Below are 18,055 nucleotides of genomic sequence, written 5' to 3'. Positions count from 1 at the left end.
TAGCCCAATTTAAAGTAATAAAACATGGCTCAAAAATTAAGGACCTTTTCAAAACAGTTCTGAAGCACGCTTTTGTTTCTGTTTACTGACAGACACCAGTGTTTCCCACAGACCGCTAATTAATTCTCTGCCAGCAGGAGGTGCTGTTGGAGCAGAGATGGGAGATATAGCGGTTTGCCCAGTAACGGCTGTTATAAGCGCTGCTCACAAATGGCATTACAGGAAAAATGGAAAAAAATTATAATATTGACAATATTGGATATTTATTGGACCTACACACACATTTCATGAGGAAAGTTAATGTGCATAACCTGCCATTAGCTGAAGCTGTGTGTGAACAAGCCGCTGCTGCAGAGTATGAACTGCTCCGTCTTTCACTCAGCTTCACTCAGTTTCCAATATTAATGAGACATTAATGGGGCTAATGGCTAATCTATCCTGCTTTGGGCAAATAATGAATTAAAAAATAAGTAGTGGATCAGGCACAGGTACAGTTTTAAAAGTTACAATTTGGCACCAGTATCTTAAAAAACCCAAACAATGTTAACAAATGTTAATGTTTATTGCCATTTTTTTTTCTGACCTTCTGTAGCAAAGCATTACAGAGCTCTCAGGCATTCCATGCAAATAGGCCTTGGCTTTCCAAATAAATAAATCAAAGTTTTTAGTACTGGATTTAAAAAAAAAACATTCCATTTTTACATGATTTGTTATTTGCAACGCATTTTGACTTTTTAATTGCTTTTTTTAGTTAAAATTTACGAATTAAATTGTGACGAGCAAAAATAAACAATTCTGTCAATATTGGTTATAAATACTGAACTTCATCATTGAGCAGCTATCGGTTAACATTCACCAACTGAAAATTTATAGGATGGTTTCAAAGTATGAACAAGTTATTACATTTTGATTAAATATTTTTTTTCTTATTAATGTACATTAATAAAATAATCCACAATAAGACCAGAAACATGTTTTAAGAAAGTAAATATGGTTTTCATTTCATGTTGACTTAAACTGACATTGCCACAGATGATGTCTGGTCAGTGGTCACATACTGTTATCTTAACAAGAACTGATTGATCATTCAGTTAGCATCACCCATATCACTCCAGCAACTGATTAATCACTAGTTAACGTCACTCAATTGATCTCCATCATCCAATCAGCTTTGTTCTTCCACAAAGACACTCACAAAAACACGTACACAATGTCTGGTTGCATTCCTAGAGCACTCTGTTTCAGATACGAAATGCCATTATTTTCCAGAATACTACTCGGAAGCAATAATGAAAGTCTTGGTTTCCAAGAGAAGATCAAATTTCCTCTGTTTAAAGGACATGAAATAGAGTGCATCTGGCTCTTTCCCCTTCTATGCTGAGCACAGGTCAGCGAGGTCAGGTTAGGTTCATCGGCAGGAAGTGTAGGTACCACTAATGGTGATGTGTTCCTGTCGACAACAGTTATTGATCATGAACTTTGCTCTTTGCATCAGTGGAGCAGACAAATACATTCACTTCACTGCATTAGCACAACAACATCTTCCATCTGAGGTCAGAGTCCATACCAATTTTGTTAACATTAACATTTTTTAATAGAATATCTAACTGCAATATCTTGGTTATATATTGGAACATCTCTATTTACTGACTACAAATGCTTTCCTGAAGGAAACAGCAGTGTTATCAAAGCAACAAAAGAACACTCATTAATGCATTGGCTGAAATGCACCAGAGACAAATCTTGTTTTCTATCAGCTCTGCATCAAAACATAATGTGGTTTTTGTGCCTATGCAGTGTCGAAGACACTCTGTATGCAACAAGATCAATTGCAATTCAGAATGCAATATTACTGACATCACTGCAGTGTTACATTTTGATTAAAAATATATTAACAAGGGAAATTTAAAATGTAATTCATAAATTAGGTGGTAGAAATTAAGATTAATTTAAAAAAAAATTTAGTACAAAATTATTTGAATACAAATTTTGTGCACTTAAATGAACAACAAAAAGCTGACAATGATGAAACAAATTGACTTATTATTTTAAAATGTCAAGAGAATGACATTAAGATGATATTTTAAAATTGCCAGGTTTTATAAAAGCGTTTACTTTGCAAGCACTGGAATTAAACTACATTTTTTTACTGCCATATTAGCATCAAATTCTATAATTTATTGCAATATAAAATAAAATTATTTTTGCATGTTTGGTGATGCTAGTGCAAAATAAATTACATATTACAAATATGGGAACTCTTGCGGACCTTTTGCATTTACAGTTGCTACCATCATCACAGCACCAGCCTTTAATTACCACAAATCTGACCTCCTGACTGTGACAATGGGAAACTATTTCACTGTTTTTACTTTCTTTCTTCCATCAGTGCAGCTCAAAATGCAAAGCATGTGATCAGATTTCAACACACATATGATAAAGAACCTGATTTGATTCTTCAGGCATAAGGTGTGTCTTAAGTCAACATTCAGAAAACATACAGCTGTATCCTCTCTGAGGGATTTCTCACACCCTTAGACTGTCAGGTATAGAGACGGGTGTGAGGAAGTGGGTGTGTCTGATGACAGGATGTGCTTTCCCTAAGGGAAATTGTTTATAACATGACCACACATTATCTACGGAGGGCTATTCCACCACCCACCAATGACCTTCACCCAGATTAATCCCAGAACAATCTTCCTGCTCCTTTCAAAATACTGTAACAAAAGTAAAGAAATATCACTGTTCCCTTTGGCCAAAAACCTCTTATAATGGAATGGATAAAAGCTTGGCTTGAATAAATCAGAATTGGTTACATGGAAAAGTATGAAAGTAAAAAAAAAATTACTCATTTCATTTACATGAGTAATATCAACACACCCACACATTACACAGCAAAACTATTTTGTGGCCAAAAAAGAAGTCATATCCTGTTTCCTCAAAATAGAAACAAGCACAAATTCACTGTCCAAACAGACAAATTCAAATTCTAACAGAAAAACCATACCAGAATGATCCTGAAATCACAGCAGCTAGTTCAAACTGGTGAAAGTGCCCTGTCCTCTTTATTTGATCAAATCCAAATCTAATCCAAAGACATTCAGAACAATCCAACTCAAAGGTCTAATGTTTTATGAACAATACAGTCAATGTTTTGGGTCCATGAAGGAAACTATTTTTTTATTATAGGTGTGTCACACACACAGGCGGATGAATTCAACTCAGAGCCTCACCCTTTGGAGACAACCTGTGATTTATTTAAACATATAGCTGTACTGTATATGACAACCGTTGTTGACAAGTGCCTTTTAACCATTCAGTCTGACAGCTAGTGGTAGCTAACATGGAAATACTCAAAGAGACATGACCCAGTTTTCCCTAACCTTAATGCAACTATTTTCGGCCTAATTAAATACAGCAGAAAATGAATAAAGTTTTTTTTTTATATATATAAAATTCTGGCAATAATGGCGGCCTTTCTTCCACGCCGCAGGACAAATGTAGTCAGTTTTCCCCACCATTATTGCTCTAATGTGCGCCCCAAAGGGGTTCTAGGCATTGCCAAACCAAAAAGAAGCATATTGGTTCACCCTGGTAACAAAAAGAGCAGTAAAATTCCCCCCGAAAATTACACTGCCACTGGCTACTGTTTGGAAACACCCTGTACCACATGTGCCGGCACCAACCCAGAGCCAATTAGAAACCTTTAGACTTGATTGCATTTTAACTTCAGTGGTCTTGTTGAGAACCTGCATTTCCACTTAAGCTATACCCACATTTGCACACATTTCATGGCCCACTGAAATGTTTAGTTGATGCTGGCAGGTTGCAAGCATTCCCTTCTGCAAAGCTACCTATCGTCCTCAGTTCTTGAATAAAATGACCTCCAGGGGCAGCCGTGGCCTAATGGTTAGAGAGTCAGACTTGTAACCCGAAGGTTGCAGATTGGAGTCTCATTGCTGGCAGCAGTTGTAGGTGAGGAGAGTGAATGAACAGCGCTCCCTTCCACTCTCAAAACCCATGGCTGAAGTGTGTGTGTTCCCTTGTACTCACTTCTGTGTCTGTGCACTTGGATGGGTTAAATGCAGAGCACCAGTTCAGAGTATGGGTTACCATACTTGCAAATGTCTCAACTTTCAAAACATCTTTGTTTTAATCCCCATGCTTGTCGTCTTCCTGGTGCAAGCAGAGTTCAAGGCTACGCTGTTTCTGCTGCTTCTGTAAACTACTCAAGCCTCTGATGTAGATTCAAAGAACAATGGCTGTTGGCCGCCACCATCTCTATCTGACATGCCTTCCCATATGTCACGGAGGCTAAAGGACAGGGGTTTTAAAACTGGACAAAACTTGCGCATAAAATAACATAACACGAACATGTTAAAGGCAGACATTTAGTTGGCCATGGCAATACTTGACACCACAGGAACCTTTAAAAAGGACGGTTCAATGGTATGTGTGTCCCCTGCCCATGCTGAGAGCCCCCTATGCTTGTTGGAGCACTTGGGTGCCAAGCATGAATAACATGAGATCAGAGCATTGTCTGAGCTTTATCCAGGAGAGAATGGCAAATTTAAACAGCTACACTGGGCTTTTGTTCCTCTACACTGGACAGAGCTGGGATAGGCCTCCTAGAACACCTCCTATATCTGAGGCACACAAACAGTCTGGAGGCACGTGCAGTTCAGTACAAGTCAAATACAATCTGATATAAAACAGGCTGGCACCAATACTAGAAGACACCACTGATTGAAAGAGAAGCAAACAGAGTACCAGTGCTCCGATTAATCGGCTGCCGATCACAATCGGTCGATAATTGCTTTGGGATGATTGAACGGAGGTCTCTAAAAAGGCTGATCTCAAAACACGAAGCTGATGACTCGCCTGAAGTGAGCGGTTTGGCATGATATGCAGCAGAACAAATTGCACTACTTTTAAATTCTTGCCTGTGTTTAACTAGACAGCCATCTCCTGGAGACTGTGCGCTTATGTCTTGTGTCACATATGTATTTTTGGCTAGGTTTAAAGGGAAACAGCACTTTTAGATAAACAAGGCAATAAGATGGAGGAAGAAAAACAAAGTAATAATTTGTGATGATGCAAGAAAAGTAGTTTAAATGTTTAAATAATAGGTGTACAGCATAGCACTTTTGACAAACTAGAGACATCCTTCACAGAGCCTTAAAGACATCTCTGTTGCCATGGATACAACAGAGGGGTGCCATGGGCTTGAGGGTCCTGGGTGTTTTCTTCAAACCTGAAACAAGATTACAGTTTCTCTTTCTTATCAAAGCAACATGAGGATGTGATAATCAGACCAGAACATCCAAACTGACTTGTCCTTCTCTTACTTTCAATCCTGTAAAAGCACAAAAAAAAGCAAACCAGCACTACACCCCAGAAAAGCAGACATATTACACATCTTTCTATTTATAACAGATTTCATAATACATTACGTGCTTGGGAGACACAGAAACTACACATAAACACCATGTAAAACCTAAAAAGAAAAAAAAAACTGGGAAAAAAAAAACAGATTAGCTCAGAGGCAGAGTCCATGAGAGGGTGGAGTCTTGCGTCGGGTATTGGTTGCACTCTGAAAGGAGTCTTGGTATCATGTCTTGGCGATACTTTGGCATTTTCTAGCACTGAGATACTGCAGATGTGTTAATGTGACCCCACCTCTGTAATTAAAGACATCTCCCACACGTCTTATGTCAGCATCTCTACCAGCCTCCCTAATTAGGCAAAACAAACTCTCGTTGCTGTGCACGACATGCACACACACCCTTCACATACAATATCAACACTCTCCCAAAAAAGACAAGACCAAGGGCTGGGACTCCACACAGGAATTATGGGCCATGCTGGAGGGATTTGGCTTATTGCCTAGCATGTTAAACACAAGAGGTGTGACTAAACGAGAGATGCTGAACACTGCAGGGTGCAACAAATTAATAAGGTCAAACAGCTCTGGATGAGCAGTCACGGATATGAAGGAATGTGGCAATGATTTTTGATGTGAACAAACCTGCATTACATCCATGAGCGAGCAGCAATTTCAGTTGGATCAGAGACTCTTCTTCACTTTAATACTTACACTGTCACTGCAAGTCTGTGCTTGTGAGCGTGATCATAGAAGAATGCTATAACTGCTTGTTATAGAAATAATTTTAAATGCTGAGGTGGACTGCGTTCAGATATCACCTATGGCATAACAGTTCTACTTTTAAATGAATGACAAAGGAGATTATTATCACACAAATTATCACCCAGGAGGATTATTTGAATCATCCAAACCATCAGAAAACAGACCCCACACAGCTTCAGTGTCAGTCTGTGATCTTTGTGGTAAAGCTATGCATGCGAAAAGCCCAATACGAAATTTTCTTTTGTCAAATTGACATTTCCTTTTGAAGTAAAGAAGGATGTTGGAATAACGGTGAAGATTTAATGGGATAGTTTACCCCATAATTTAATTTTGCTTAAATTTTACACACCCTCAGGCCGTCCAGTATGTAGATGAGTTTGTTTCTTCATTGGAACAGATATGGAGTAATGTAACATTACAGTAAGTCACTTGTTCATCAATGGATCTTCTGCAGTGAATGGGTGCCGTCAGAATGAGAGTATTTCAGCCAGAAGCAACAGTTAAACAGTTAAAACACCTTAATGATGGATTTATTACAAAGTGCATCTTTTCACTTAACAAGACGTTAAGTGATGGACTGGAGTGGTGTGGATTACTTGTGGTCTAGATCTTCAGTCTGAATTTTCATATTTGGGTGAACTGTTCCTTTCATTAACAAACACTTGATTGTCGTCAATATTTTGCTCTAATTTATTTATTTATTTTTTAAAAGAAAGACTTAAGTTTAGATGCATATATCTACTAAATGTTACCTGATTATTTTTAGGGGAACACAAACATATTACTACATGACCTCAAATCTAGCAGACTAAATGCCACAAACTCATAGGGTCCTCATGGATTGGATCATATTCCAAAGAATGCCATGGCCTCAGTTTTATCCCCAACAACCGCAGTATCAAGCTTATTACAGGAGAAAATAATCTACTATAAATGTACCATAACACAATGCATACTCCATCAAAACCACAAGTTACTAACAATCACTGTGCTACATTGCACTACACATACTGCAGACTTCTGTTGTGAATGAACACCATCTTGACCCTGATATTTTATCTCCAAGTTTAACTTTGTAAAACATTTCATTATCAAAACACAAGTCCCATCAAAAGAAACCTCTTTTTTCAGTAAATACCAAGATTTCTACTGCAGTGCATGAAAAGTAGATCTTCATTTGGTTAATCATTACCCTCCCTTTGTCCTGTTATGAACTATAGCAAAACATCTGGTAAACGGTGACAACTACTGTCTGAATTAAACTGAAGTAAATCTAGCGTGTATATGAGCTTTAAATGGCAACATTGTATCAAACTGTCATGAGGTGGCAAGTGGACTAAGAGAAACACTATAAAGTGCAGTTTCTGAAGTGAACAACATCAAAGTGTTGAAATAAACCCAAACAGAAAGGGTTTAAATACAAACAAACGTACTGAAAATGGAAACAAATGGGTTTCATTTGTTTTATAAATCAGACGAGAGTCTTCCGCCAATTTTGCATGGATCTCTATGTCCCACCCTTTAAAGCCAAATCACTTCAAAAGAACTCCAAAGTCGGCTGTATTTATAATATTTGTTTTTCTGGACGTGTCATGTAGCTGTCAGTTTGAGGTCTGAGATTGAGAACTTACCTTGTAAACAGTCCCATCCTCCCCGCGAGCGCTCTCATTCCCGTTCAACAATACAGCACGATCCGACAAGCAGATGACGTCATCCCTTTTAGCCTTCGGGCTTGACATCAGTGCGCATGCGCAAACTCCGCCTATTTAACATGGGTAATGTAGTTTGACAACGAGGATGGTAGGTCAACACAAAAGCTGTTGGGACCGTTAAACCACAATTAATTGTTATTATTTGCATTTCTCATAGAGAGAAAAAATAGACAAATAGACAAGGTTTCATTTTACATTTGTTTTTTGAAAAGCAAATAAATCCTGTTTTGGTCCCAAATCTTGTTTTCTTTTCCATTCTGTAACATTGAATTACTACCATAATTTCTGTTATAATATGAACACCTGGAAGTCCTGCCGAATCTCAGGGGTTGATTAGAGTAGATAAACATGAAATTAGTTCACAGCAACACACAATTATGTGACCATTAACATAATGAACACTAATTAGCAATCTAATCTTACATTTTAGACAAATTTCCATTATTATATGGGCTGGATGAATACATCACTCAGTTTCTCTTTCTTTTCTTTTCTTTTCTTTTCTTTTCTTTTCTTTTCTTTTCTTTTCTTTTCTTTTCTTTTCTTTTCTTTCCAAAAAGTATTCATACAATGTAAATTGTGATGCAATGATAAGAAGCATAGCAGTGCAATGAGTCAAGATGGAATGTTCATAATACATAAAACAATACAAATGAAGAATATTAATTTGACTTTTTATGCATGAAATTACAATTGAATGCTAGTGTTTCATTAACAGTCTATCCCAAAATATATGTCACATGAAGCTGTAGCACTCATTCCACTTAAAAGCAATTGAGGGAAGAGGGTCCCTGTTTATTTAGCCAAAAGCAGGCCACAGACAGACTTACAGAGGATTATGGGAATGACTGTACATGGTGGGCTGTATGGTGGAATTACAGACATTGCAACAGCTGGTGATGGAGATTGGGCCATGGGGCCACACTAACCCATGATCAAATTGTAATTACCAAATCTACAGTAGGCCTACAATAGCAGAAATAGGCCTACTGCCTGCTCTAATTTATTTCCAGGAATCAATGTTAGTACTTCTACTAACTAGTACTATGTCCTTGTTGTTGTTGTATAGTCCTATAGATTTATATATAAGCGTTTGTGGAAAAATACTGTAAAAATGATTATAAACTTGTGGAAGTTTTAACTAAAGACTACAGACCTTATATAAACAGAGAAACAAGTGAGCAGCCATCTTTAGAATTTTCTTTTTGAACTTCTGTTAAAGAGTAATTAGCTGGTGAAGTGGATTTGCTTTTTGTAGAGTTAACAAAATTTATCATGAGCATTGCAAAATTCGAAGTGTATGTCATAACAAATGTCAGTGGACCAAGAAGTCATTAAAAACAGCTTTCACAGCCTTCGTTGACATGCAGGTAACTATCATGATGTTGTGACTATGATGACTAGACTGAGATCACAGCAATCATCTATTCTCTGTTCTCTTTGCAAACTTTCCACATCTTTTGTTTCTATTTTTATCTAAACAAAATTCCTGTCCCAGTTTTTCCGTCTGCACTCCCTGCTACAACTGTACATAATCGCTATCTCTCCTTCAGCTGTTTTGGCAACAGATCTTTAGTCTGAAAATCTCACTAAGGACATGTAACTTGGCTTTCAACATGCCTCATTGTCTTGGCAATCAGTAAGTCTTTTCAGGAGCCAAAGCTGTTCCTTTCACTTCAGCGCAGAGTCAGTACGCCAGACTAGAGCCGTCATTGTTGGAAGGACTGTCTGTTTAATGTATAGAGCGGGCAGGCAGCACTTCTAAGAGAGTATTAGAGGTGTGTAAATATTTAAGCAGCCCAGGTCTGCATATCGTTAGCACAAATATCCATTACTAAGGCTTCATCTTCAAGCGTTGATTTCCCCTGCAGTATATCATTGCCTTGTGTACTTAACAACAAGCTGCTCTTACTGTCTGTCGTGTTTGTTTCAACCAAAATCAACCTCTGGAGTACAGACTGAAGGGGCCAGAAGTAGACTATTGATTATGGTGCCATCTGTGGGACTCAAAATCAATCTCATTTGGTTTGCATTTAACCCTTAGGACTGAAAACTTTGAGAAGCTTAAATGCACTCTCATCGTAAAGCTGTTTATGAATGTTTAATCTTGGCAGAAAATGTTATACTTACAAAGACCTGGTTCCCTAAAAGGTTCTTTTATTCAAGCTATTTAATAATGTATAACTAGACAAACATTCTCATATAGCAGTCATTTCAAACAATCATCAATCAGTGCAAAAAGAACATTGCTCATGTCAAAAACAGTACAATATCTTAATCACAGTAAAGTATCTTGTATGCTGTCCTGCATTCCCGTAATGTAGCTACTAATCACAGACTTTGTTCTAACACATGACAAAGTACTTGGCAATTTCATCAAAATTTACATTGATCACAAGCAGCTTTTGGAAACAGCTTTTGGATGTACAAGCCAAATGGTTTACATTATATTGTTGCATGAGCAATTTTCCGTTAGTTCCAAAATCTGATGTGGAAGCTTACAAAATTAATCGTAAAAAAAATTAATAAAAACAATAATTGTACCTTTTTCTCAATAATTTTACTTTTTGGCACAAATTCTGACTCTATATCTTAATTCTGAGTTTTCATCTCAAAATTCTGACCTTTTTCTCAGAATTAAGACATGAACTTGCAATTGCCAGAAAAAAAGCTTATTTGAGCCAATGTATATATATATAAGTTTTTGTCTTTCAATTCTGATTTTTTTTCTCATAACTCACAATTCTTGTTTCAACAATAAAAAAAATAATCTCAGAATTGCAAATTTGTCTCTCAAATCCAATCCCCCCCCCCTCCCCGAATTATAATGTATGAACTCACAATGGCCAGAAGAAAAGTCAGAATTGTGACAAGCTTGTTTCCACCAAAACCTAATTTAAAAAAATCTTTATATCTTGCAATTTTCTACAAGGACTTGTGAGTTTATATATAAAGACTGTAAGATATAAACTTAGAATTGCAAAAAAAAAAAAAATGAATTGTGAGATAAAAAGTCACAATTATCTTTATTTATTTATTTAGTTATTCTGGGGCAAAATTCATTTGATTAATCTGAAGACTTTGCATGTCCACAAGAAAGTTTTCAAGCAAACAAGAGAAAGATCTTTTCTGCAAGTCACTTTAACTTCTACACACGCAATAGTTTAATGTCTCTGTCTTAGAAAATAAAATGTCTTATTTTAAATTAATTTATTTTATTAAGTAGCAGTGTAATTAGCATGCAGAGAAAAAAATAAGTTGATTTAAACACCTTGATTTGATTTGATCGTTGCAATAATTACATGACGACTGTACATTATCCCTTACAGTTAATAATTAAACTTTAAGGTTACAATATAATATTAACAGCATAGTTTAAAGTAACATTTTGTTTAATGTACACTGCCCTAAAAAAAACACCAGTTATTGTTCACTTGATTTAAGACACAAATATTAAACCGACAGACATTAGCACCACTTACTGGTTACAGGTGGTAAGTGACAACATTCTGAGGCAATCCATCCAAGGATTTTATTCACTAAAAAAGGTTTTACAGAAAATCTGAAGATTTTTTTAGTTCTAGAAGTTTGAAGTTTGCTCAAAACAGACTCCTCTGATAGATAGTTTCCATATTTTCATTTAATTTATGTAACACAAAATGTCAGTGCAACTAAAAGCAGAAGATTTTACCATTTTTCTCATATGTGAGAATCTACAGATGTGGTCTTTTCCGTGTGACTGCCTGTAGATACTGCAACTGAGCCAGGTTCACGCTGCCACCCCCACACACGATCATTACCAGCGAGTCGAGAGGTTTAGGAAGGTATCCCTCTGTAACCTCTGGATGACACCGCTGTACACTGCAGCCAATGATGCTCCGCAGGCCAACTCCACCAACACTCATTCATCATCTGCATACAGTATACAGTAATTGACTGTAAAAGCAAGCTTTGTTGTTATTGAGCGGTTTGATTGCTTTAATCATATCAATGAGCTTTCCCAGGAACAGTTCCACTGCCTCCAGGGCCTGCAGATCTATCACCACCTCTGAAATGACACTGGGTCGTTTGTTGTACTCAAATGCTTGCTGGCATGCCGTTTTTGCTCCCAAACATCTTGGTTCACTAGCAAGCAGTGATTTACAGAAACATTTAAATGTTCAAAAATTATTTTACATTATTTCTTTATTTGTACCTTGTAATGTCAGGCAGTGTAACCAGATCTCTGGCTTTCAGAGCAACACTGAGACAAGCTGCACCAATTTTTTTGCAGCTTTTCAATCTTGTGAAGTCCAAAATCATGAAAAAAGAAAATAAGGTTGTACATGATCAAACGTAAACGTTTGTCTTGTTAAAACTGGATTCAATAATTGATAGATAGATAAATAAATAAATATATATATATATAAATTATAAAAGTCAGGATAAAACTCATATTTTTAAGGTTATGATAAGCATTTTTATTCAAGCTAAATAAGTAATTAAGTTAAATAAAAGTTTATTAATACAGTAAAACACATTCAAACACTTCAGTAATATCATGTAATGAACTTCACAAAAACTGGTGCCTTGTGAATATTGTGAATATACACGATATTGCATATTTCGAGACTGAAACCAAATTAATGCATTTTTAATCTGTGCAATTCAAAACATCACTCATACTCCTGTACAGAACACAAAATGTGAAAAATCAGGACAATACAACAAATTACTTTGTCCCAATATGGAAATTTTATTGTGCACAATACATGACATGCTGCATAAATGGCTCTTGTATGGCAGCACAAACACTAGGCAGATCCTGCCGGGTTTGACAGCCATATAAGCCTATATCAAGCTATTAAAAAAAAAAAAAAAAAAAAAAAATTATATATATGTTTCAATTAAATAAACAACCCTTAAAGAGGGAAAAGGGTGGTGTATCATAAAATAATAAAATAAAAATAAAGCCGGACTTAAATTAAGCATAGGGATAAAGGTTTTTTATGTTGTCAATATCCCCAGGTTGATGGAAAACAGCCACTGCATTAGTTTTTATGGCATCAGTTTTCTTTCTGAATCCTTTTAAATCTCGGTTTCTCTTAGACAACTACACAGTTTCACCTCCTCAAGCCACATAATCCTCCACACATATGTGTCTCCACCAGACCAGTCCATTTCCTTATTATCCATCAGTAGCTTGACCAGCCTCAAGGCCTCTTCTAAACACTTTCTAGCACCTTCCTTCCTTTTCCCTGAATCAGCAACTTCCTAACCGTGGGAATTGAAACATCAGTCCCTTCGGTTTCCTTTTTGCTTGATAAAAACCACAGAGCACAAAACACTGGAATCCAAGACTGCATAATCTGTCACCGACTCTTTTTCACACATCCACAGATTCCACACCCCATTCTGACAGTCACATCCCACTCTGAAACACACGCACATATACTCAGGAGGTTTGCACCGTGGATGAGGATAGAAAAGCTAACATTTTCCTCAACAGGGAAATGGGTAAGAGGGATTACTGCAAAAACAACACATGGTGACGAATAAAATCTGGGATGCAAATAGAAGACCACTGAATTCCCCACTGTTGGGAAAATCAATCTTGTCCAACACCAGACGTGCGCCATCATCTTGCCACGCCTGTGGGCTCTGTGTTGTGGTCACGGGCCACAGCAAAGACATGGCATAGTGCCATCCCGCAGCTTCATGCCAAGTGCTGTTACAGGAACTTGCGCTGTCTCTTCTGGCCACCTATGCCAATGTACGTTGCCTGGGTTTGATCCTTGGATACAGCTATAGTGACAACAGATTAGATTTTTTACTCACTTTACAACTTCAATTTTAACATATTAAATATTTTTTAAATATTTTAATGCACAACAGTGCTATTCAAAAATAAATGTGTGCCTATACAGATATCCTACCCCTAACAAGTTGCGTGGTACGTAGCCCTCTTTTTCATCATGTCTGGCCCACCACCACTCCGTCTCGCTGTCATCCCTACGGCTCATGATGGTGAGAGCATCGCCCTCATGGAAGGACAGCTCATCTGAACTCTGAGCTTCATAGTTCCACAGGGCATATAACGTCCCTTTATTCATCACACCCAGTTTCTCCTGCACACCTGGAGGGGAAACAAAGAAGAGTAGGCTTTCCAAACCATTTACAGCCACTATTCTAGAAACACACCCTTAAAATGTAAATAACAGCAGTGGTTGCTATAGATAATACCATATAGAAACTGAGAGCACTGGACATAACCCTCCTCCATCTCTTCGCACTTGTCTGCTGCTGTCTCCACGTCACTGATAGTAGTGGCAAAAATGGCAGCTCCAGACTCCACCAGCAACTTGCAAAGATGTACATTATTGCATGAAGCTGCACAGTGCAGGGGCGTCCTGATCACAAGTGAGAAAGAGTTAGCATCTGCAAACACCACTTGATAAGTAAGAATTGGTGTTCGTATATAAAATGATGGTTGTTTCCTAATGCAGACAAATGTCAAGAGATAAAATATCAGACCAAAGTGATAGGCCTCACCATCCATCACTATCTGCTGCATTGACATTGACCCCAAAGTCCAGCAGGAATTTCACAATATGGTGGTGACCTGCACATACTGCATTATGGAGAGGCGTGATACCTTCATCATTTGGAGTGCTAGGATTGTCCACCTGAGGATGGGTCAAACAGACAAGTTGATGTGGAAACAGTTGGCAACTTCCTACAGAGTCCAGTGCAAGCATACAAAGTAAGTGTATGGCATATGGCATATGGCAGCTGAATTGTACCTCATAAATAATCCTTTGCACCAAATCAAACTCTCCCTCCAAAGATGCATCCAAAAGCAGTGCAAGAGGATTGAACTTGACCCTCAGGCCGTGACCTGTCCTCTCAGAGCCTGGCTTCTTCAAGTTGGTTCGCTTGAGCTGAAATATGAAAAAATCTATTAGTTTTTATATTTTGAAGAATATCTCTTTTGAGCAAACAAGATCAAACAATGAATACATTCCTATGCAGAGATGAGTTAACAGTACAGTCTAGATGGCAAACTAGTTCTGATACCAATATTAAGATTAAGGATTGCCTCAGGACTCTTTATATGAATTTTGCTTGCAAACCTCACAAGACTTTTTGCAGAATAAGGAGTTACATATAGACATAACCCTAGCAAACAAGCTAGTGCCAACTCACCGTAGATACACCAGGAGGAGTGCATGGGTTTGCTGTGGTGTCCTGCTCTGCAGGGTAATGATGTTCTGGTACCGGGCTAGGTTCTGTGTCTGTAACATTTGTGTGGTTGTTGTTATGATTGTCCTCATGGGTGTCCTTAAGAGAACGGTCTGAGGCATCAGCAGACTGGGCGACCCCTGAGTCACTAGATAAATGCATCGGCTGGTTCTCATTATCAACAGTTTGAGACATAGAAGAAATGGGAGGAGGGATTGTGATCTCTGGCTCTGACGAAGGTTCAGCTAAGATGCTTGACTCCATCAGGTTCCCATTGGCAGTGTCCACATTGCCCAGGGTTGTGGTCATGTACTTCAGAGGACTGTCAGGCTGGTAGAAGGGTGTACCACCCACTCCACTCTCAATGCCTCCTGCAAGGGTGTTGAAGCGCTGATATAGGAGCTTCTGGATGTTAGGTCCACTGGGTCCTTCAGGTTCTGTGATGGAGCTTCGCTTCTTTAAAGGTCGGGGAGCATTGGCTAATTTCCTTCTCAGCACCTCCAGGTCAATGTCACTTTGGTAACGGAGAGGGGAGTGTGCCACAGGGGTCAGTTTAGTAGGACTGAGAGGGCGAGGGATGTTCTCCACACTGGGTGGAGGTAAGGAAGTGCTTTCTTGGGCCGTCTCTCTGTCGACCTCATCTGTGGAGGACTGCTGGTAAGGTGGAACTGGAGAAGGAGAAGTAGAGCCAGGTAGGACTGGTTTTCCGTATACTGGAGGCCAATGAAGAAAAGCAAATGAGGAAACAAAAAGAAGGGAACATAAAATAATCAAAGCCAATTTCAATACCTAAGTCTGGAGCTGGTGCAACAAATTCGTACCTGCTTTAACTGCAGCTCTGCTGCTGCTGGAGTAGTTTTTGGCTGTAGGCTGCTGCAGATACATATTGTAGATTGAGCTGGAGTTCATAGTGGCAGGGCCCTTCCTTGGAGACTGGGGCCGGGACCCCCTGTCCGGAATAAAAGGACGTACTGCCACAGCGAGAGGAGGCTCTGTTCTTTCACCCTGATGGAAAAGAGATGACCCAGACTGAGGTGTAGGACTGGGAGGCACTGTTATCCGCTGTTGGATCTGCTGTGAAGAGGAACCAGAGGCAGGGGGCGTTCTCTGCCAGCCTAAGATGCCAGGAGCAGAGCGAGGTAAAGAGCTGGTGGCGCAGACTGTGGAGTGATGGCCTGCACTGGGATAGGTACCATAGATGGGTGGAGGCTGCTTAGACAATGCTGTTACTGTCCCTAACAGCTTAGGGTCTTCCTGAAAAGAGACAAAAGCATGAAGGCAACTCAAAAATGTCTTTCACAAAAACACTTGTGCTTAAGCAATAAGCAGACTGTATAACCTCACCTTGTCTGAGGTTCCCATCTTGCTGGTATGATCTTGACTTGTGTCCTTCAAGTCTGGGGGTTTTAGAGGAACCCTATTATTGTTGAAGGAGGGCCAGACTGCATCATTAGCTGCAGGAAGCGCAGAAGTATGAGTTAGATGGAAAGAGACAAAGACGTATATGCTCTTTCTCCTGTCAGCCTCATTATGACACAGACTGACCTGATCAATGGTCATTAAAGCAGGAGATGAGTCTCAAATGGGACTACACTCACATCTCTGACCCTTGTGACAACAGGACACTTTTAATCAGGGGTTTGAGTGGGGTATATTTTTGTCCTGTCCTTTGCACAGACCCAGCTCTGTTTGGGTTAAATGGATTACTAAGCCGATGTGTACGAGTCCACTGCTCTGCTTGAGCGATGACACATGTTTATCCCATTCATTCGTCCATCAAACTCACTAGCAAGTCGACTGTCAAGTCCCACAAAGGAAAAATACAGTGAAGTAAAGTATTAAAATAAGTCGTGTAGTGGTTAAATAAGCAAAAGGATTAATCAAGTCTTTTGTTATGTATTCGTAAGGCCTGTCTAACATCTTCATGACTACTAAAATAAACCTTGGTAAGTAAGTGCAACTTTTTTCCACCAGTTCAGTTCTAGGTTTTATTTCATGATCCTGTGGATCCAACTTTAGTGACTACTAGGATATGGTAAGTGTACTGCTTTTTTAAGATTAATAATGGGTGGGGCTTAAATTTTATGCACTTGGTTTGTCAGTATCCATGAGGTAAGTCATTATGTATTAGTACTTACCTCATTGGTGCTGACAGACTAAGTGCAAGCTAGTGTATATTAATTATATCCGTTTGTGTTTAAAAATTAATGATCAAATCAATTCACAATTTCTTTATATATTATTTAGCTACAACTGAAAATGAAACATGCTTTTTAAACTGATTTCAAATGTCTTAAGGCAAACACAAGAAAATGTCTGTGTTGTAAATAGAAGTCCAACCCTGTTTTATGCATTCTGATCAAAAATGTATTCTTGATATCATGCCCAAAAACTCACTAGAAGTACAGTCGCAGTCTGTAATATCACTCTCTCTTCCTCTGTCCCGCCGACCCCACATGTGTGACACACAAGCATGACAAACGAACAGGGGGAGGAGAGGAAAAGGTGACAGACATGAGAAAATGGAAAAGCATGTTAGCAATAAAGGCTGGGGAAAAAAAAGATGTTTTAGTGTGATGTTAATGAGAATATCTGAATAAAGATGTGATTCAAAACTTGGTGTTTAACAGCTGCCCCTTGTAGATGGAAAGCGATACTGCATAACATGACATATCAGGAAAATGAGGAACCATAGAAAGAAATCTGAACTGAGCTGAATGAATGGTTTTACAGCATAAATTTTAAGAGACAGCTCTCTGCTCCTGAGTGATAGATATACACAGCCTTCAAGAAGTTGAAGACACAGACATGATGGTATGATACATCTTTCATCATTTATGTAGTAGTATCTTCCTGAATGGGGTCATGAACCATGTAAACTCATTTCTACCACAGAGAGCTTTAATATGATTGTTTTCTGTGTGAGAGTACCAAGAGTGTTATCGATGATGTATTCTTTGGACAAATCTCAAGC

At 38.5% G+C, this 18,055-nt stretch overlaps 2 protein-coding genes across 8 annotated transcripts in view; both read right to left on the bottom strand.

The window, feature by feature from the left end:
• The window catches only part of LOC127933286 (disheveled-associated activator of morphogenesis 1), a 43,764-nt gene extending 35,893 nt beyond the window's left edge, over window positions 1–7,871 (bottom strand). Inside the window, exon 1 of the mRNA XM_052530142.1 lies at window positions 7,780–7,871. The gene's annotated coding sequence lies outside the window, so the exon portion shown is untranslated. The remainder of the gene's footprint in view (window positions 1–7,779) is intronic.
• A 4,700-nt stretch (window positions 7,872–12,571) lies between these two features.
• Window positions 12,572–18,055, bottom strand: part of LOC127933609 (apoptosis-stimulating of p53 protein 1) — a 33,106-nt gene continuing 27,622 nt past the window's right edge. For 6 of the 7 annotated variants that reach the window (XM_052530693.1, XM_052530690.1, XM_052530692.1 and 3 more), the window contains 8 exons: window positions 16,426–16,535; window positions 15,903–16,335; window positions 15,046–15,794; window positions 14,643–14,780; window positions 14,392–14,525; window positions 14,083–14,249; window positions 13,776–13,975; window positions 12,572–13,644 (listed from right to left, as the gene is read on the bottom strand). In XM_052530693.1, coding sequence (XP_052386653.1) covers window positions 13,603–13,644; window positions 13,776–13,975; window positions 14,083–14,249; window positions 14,392–14,525; window positions 14,643–14,780; window positions 15,046–15,794; window positions 15,903–16,335; window positions 16,426–16,535 — 1,973 coding nt within the window. In that variant the 3' untranslated portion in view covers window positions 12,572–13,602. Of the gene's footprint in view, window positions 13,645–13,775; window positions 13,976–14,082; window positions 14,250–14,391; window positions 14,526–14,642; window positions 14,781–15,045; window positions 15,795–15,902; window positions 16,336–16,425; window positions 16,536–17,478; window positions 17,510–18,055 lie in introns of all 7 variants that reach the window. The other variant, XM_052530697.1, reaches the window with a different exon arrangement.

The sequence above is a fragment of the Carassius gibelio genome, chromosome A17 (assembly GCF_023724105.1).
Source record: "Carassius gibelio isolate Cgi1373 ecotype wild population from Czech Republic chromosome A17, carGib1.2-hapl.c, whole genome shotgun sequence".
NCBI classification, from domain to species: Eukaryota; Metazoa; Chordata; class Actinopteri; order Cypriniformes; family Cyprinidae; genus Carassius; species Carassius gibelio.
The sequence above is the reverse complement of the archived record's forward strand: the minus strand, read 5'-3'. Positions and strand labels throughout refer to the sequence as shown.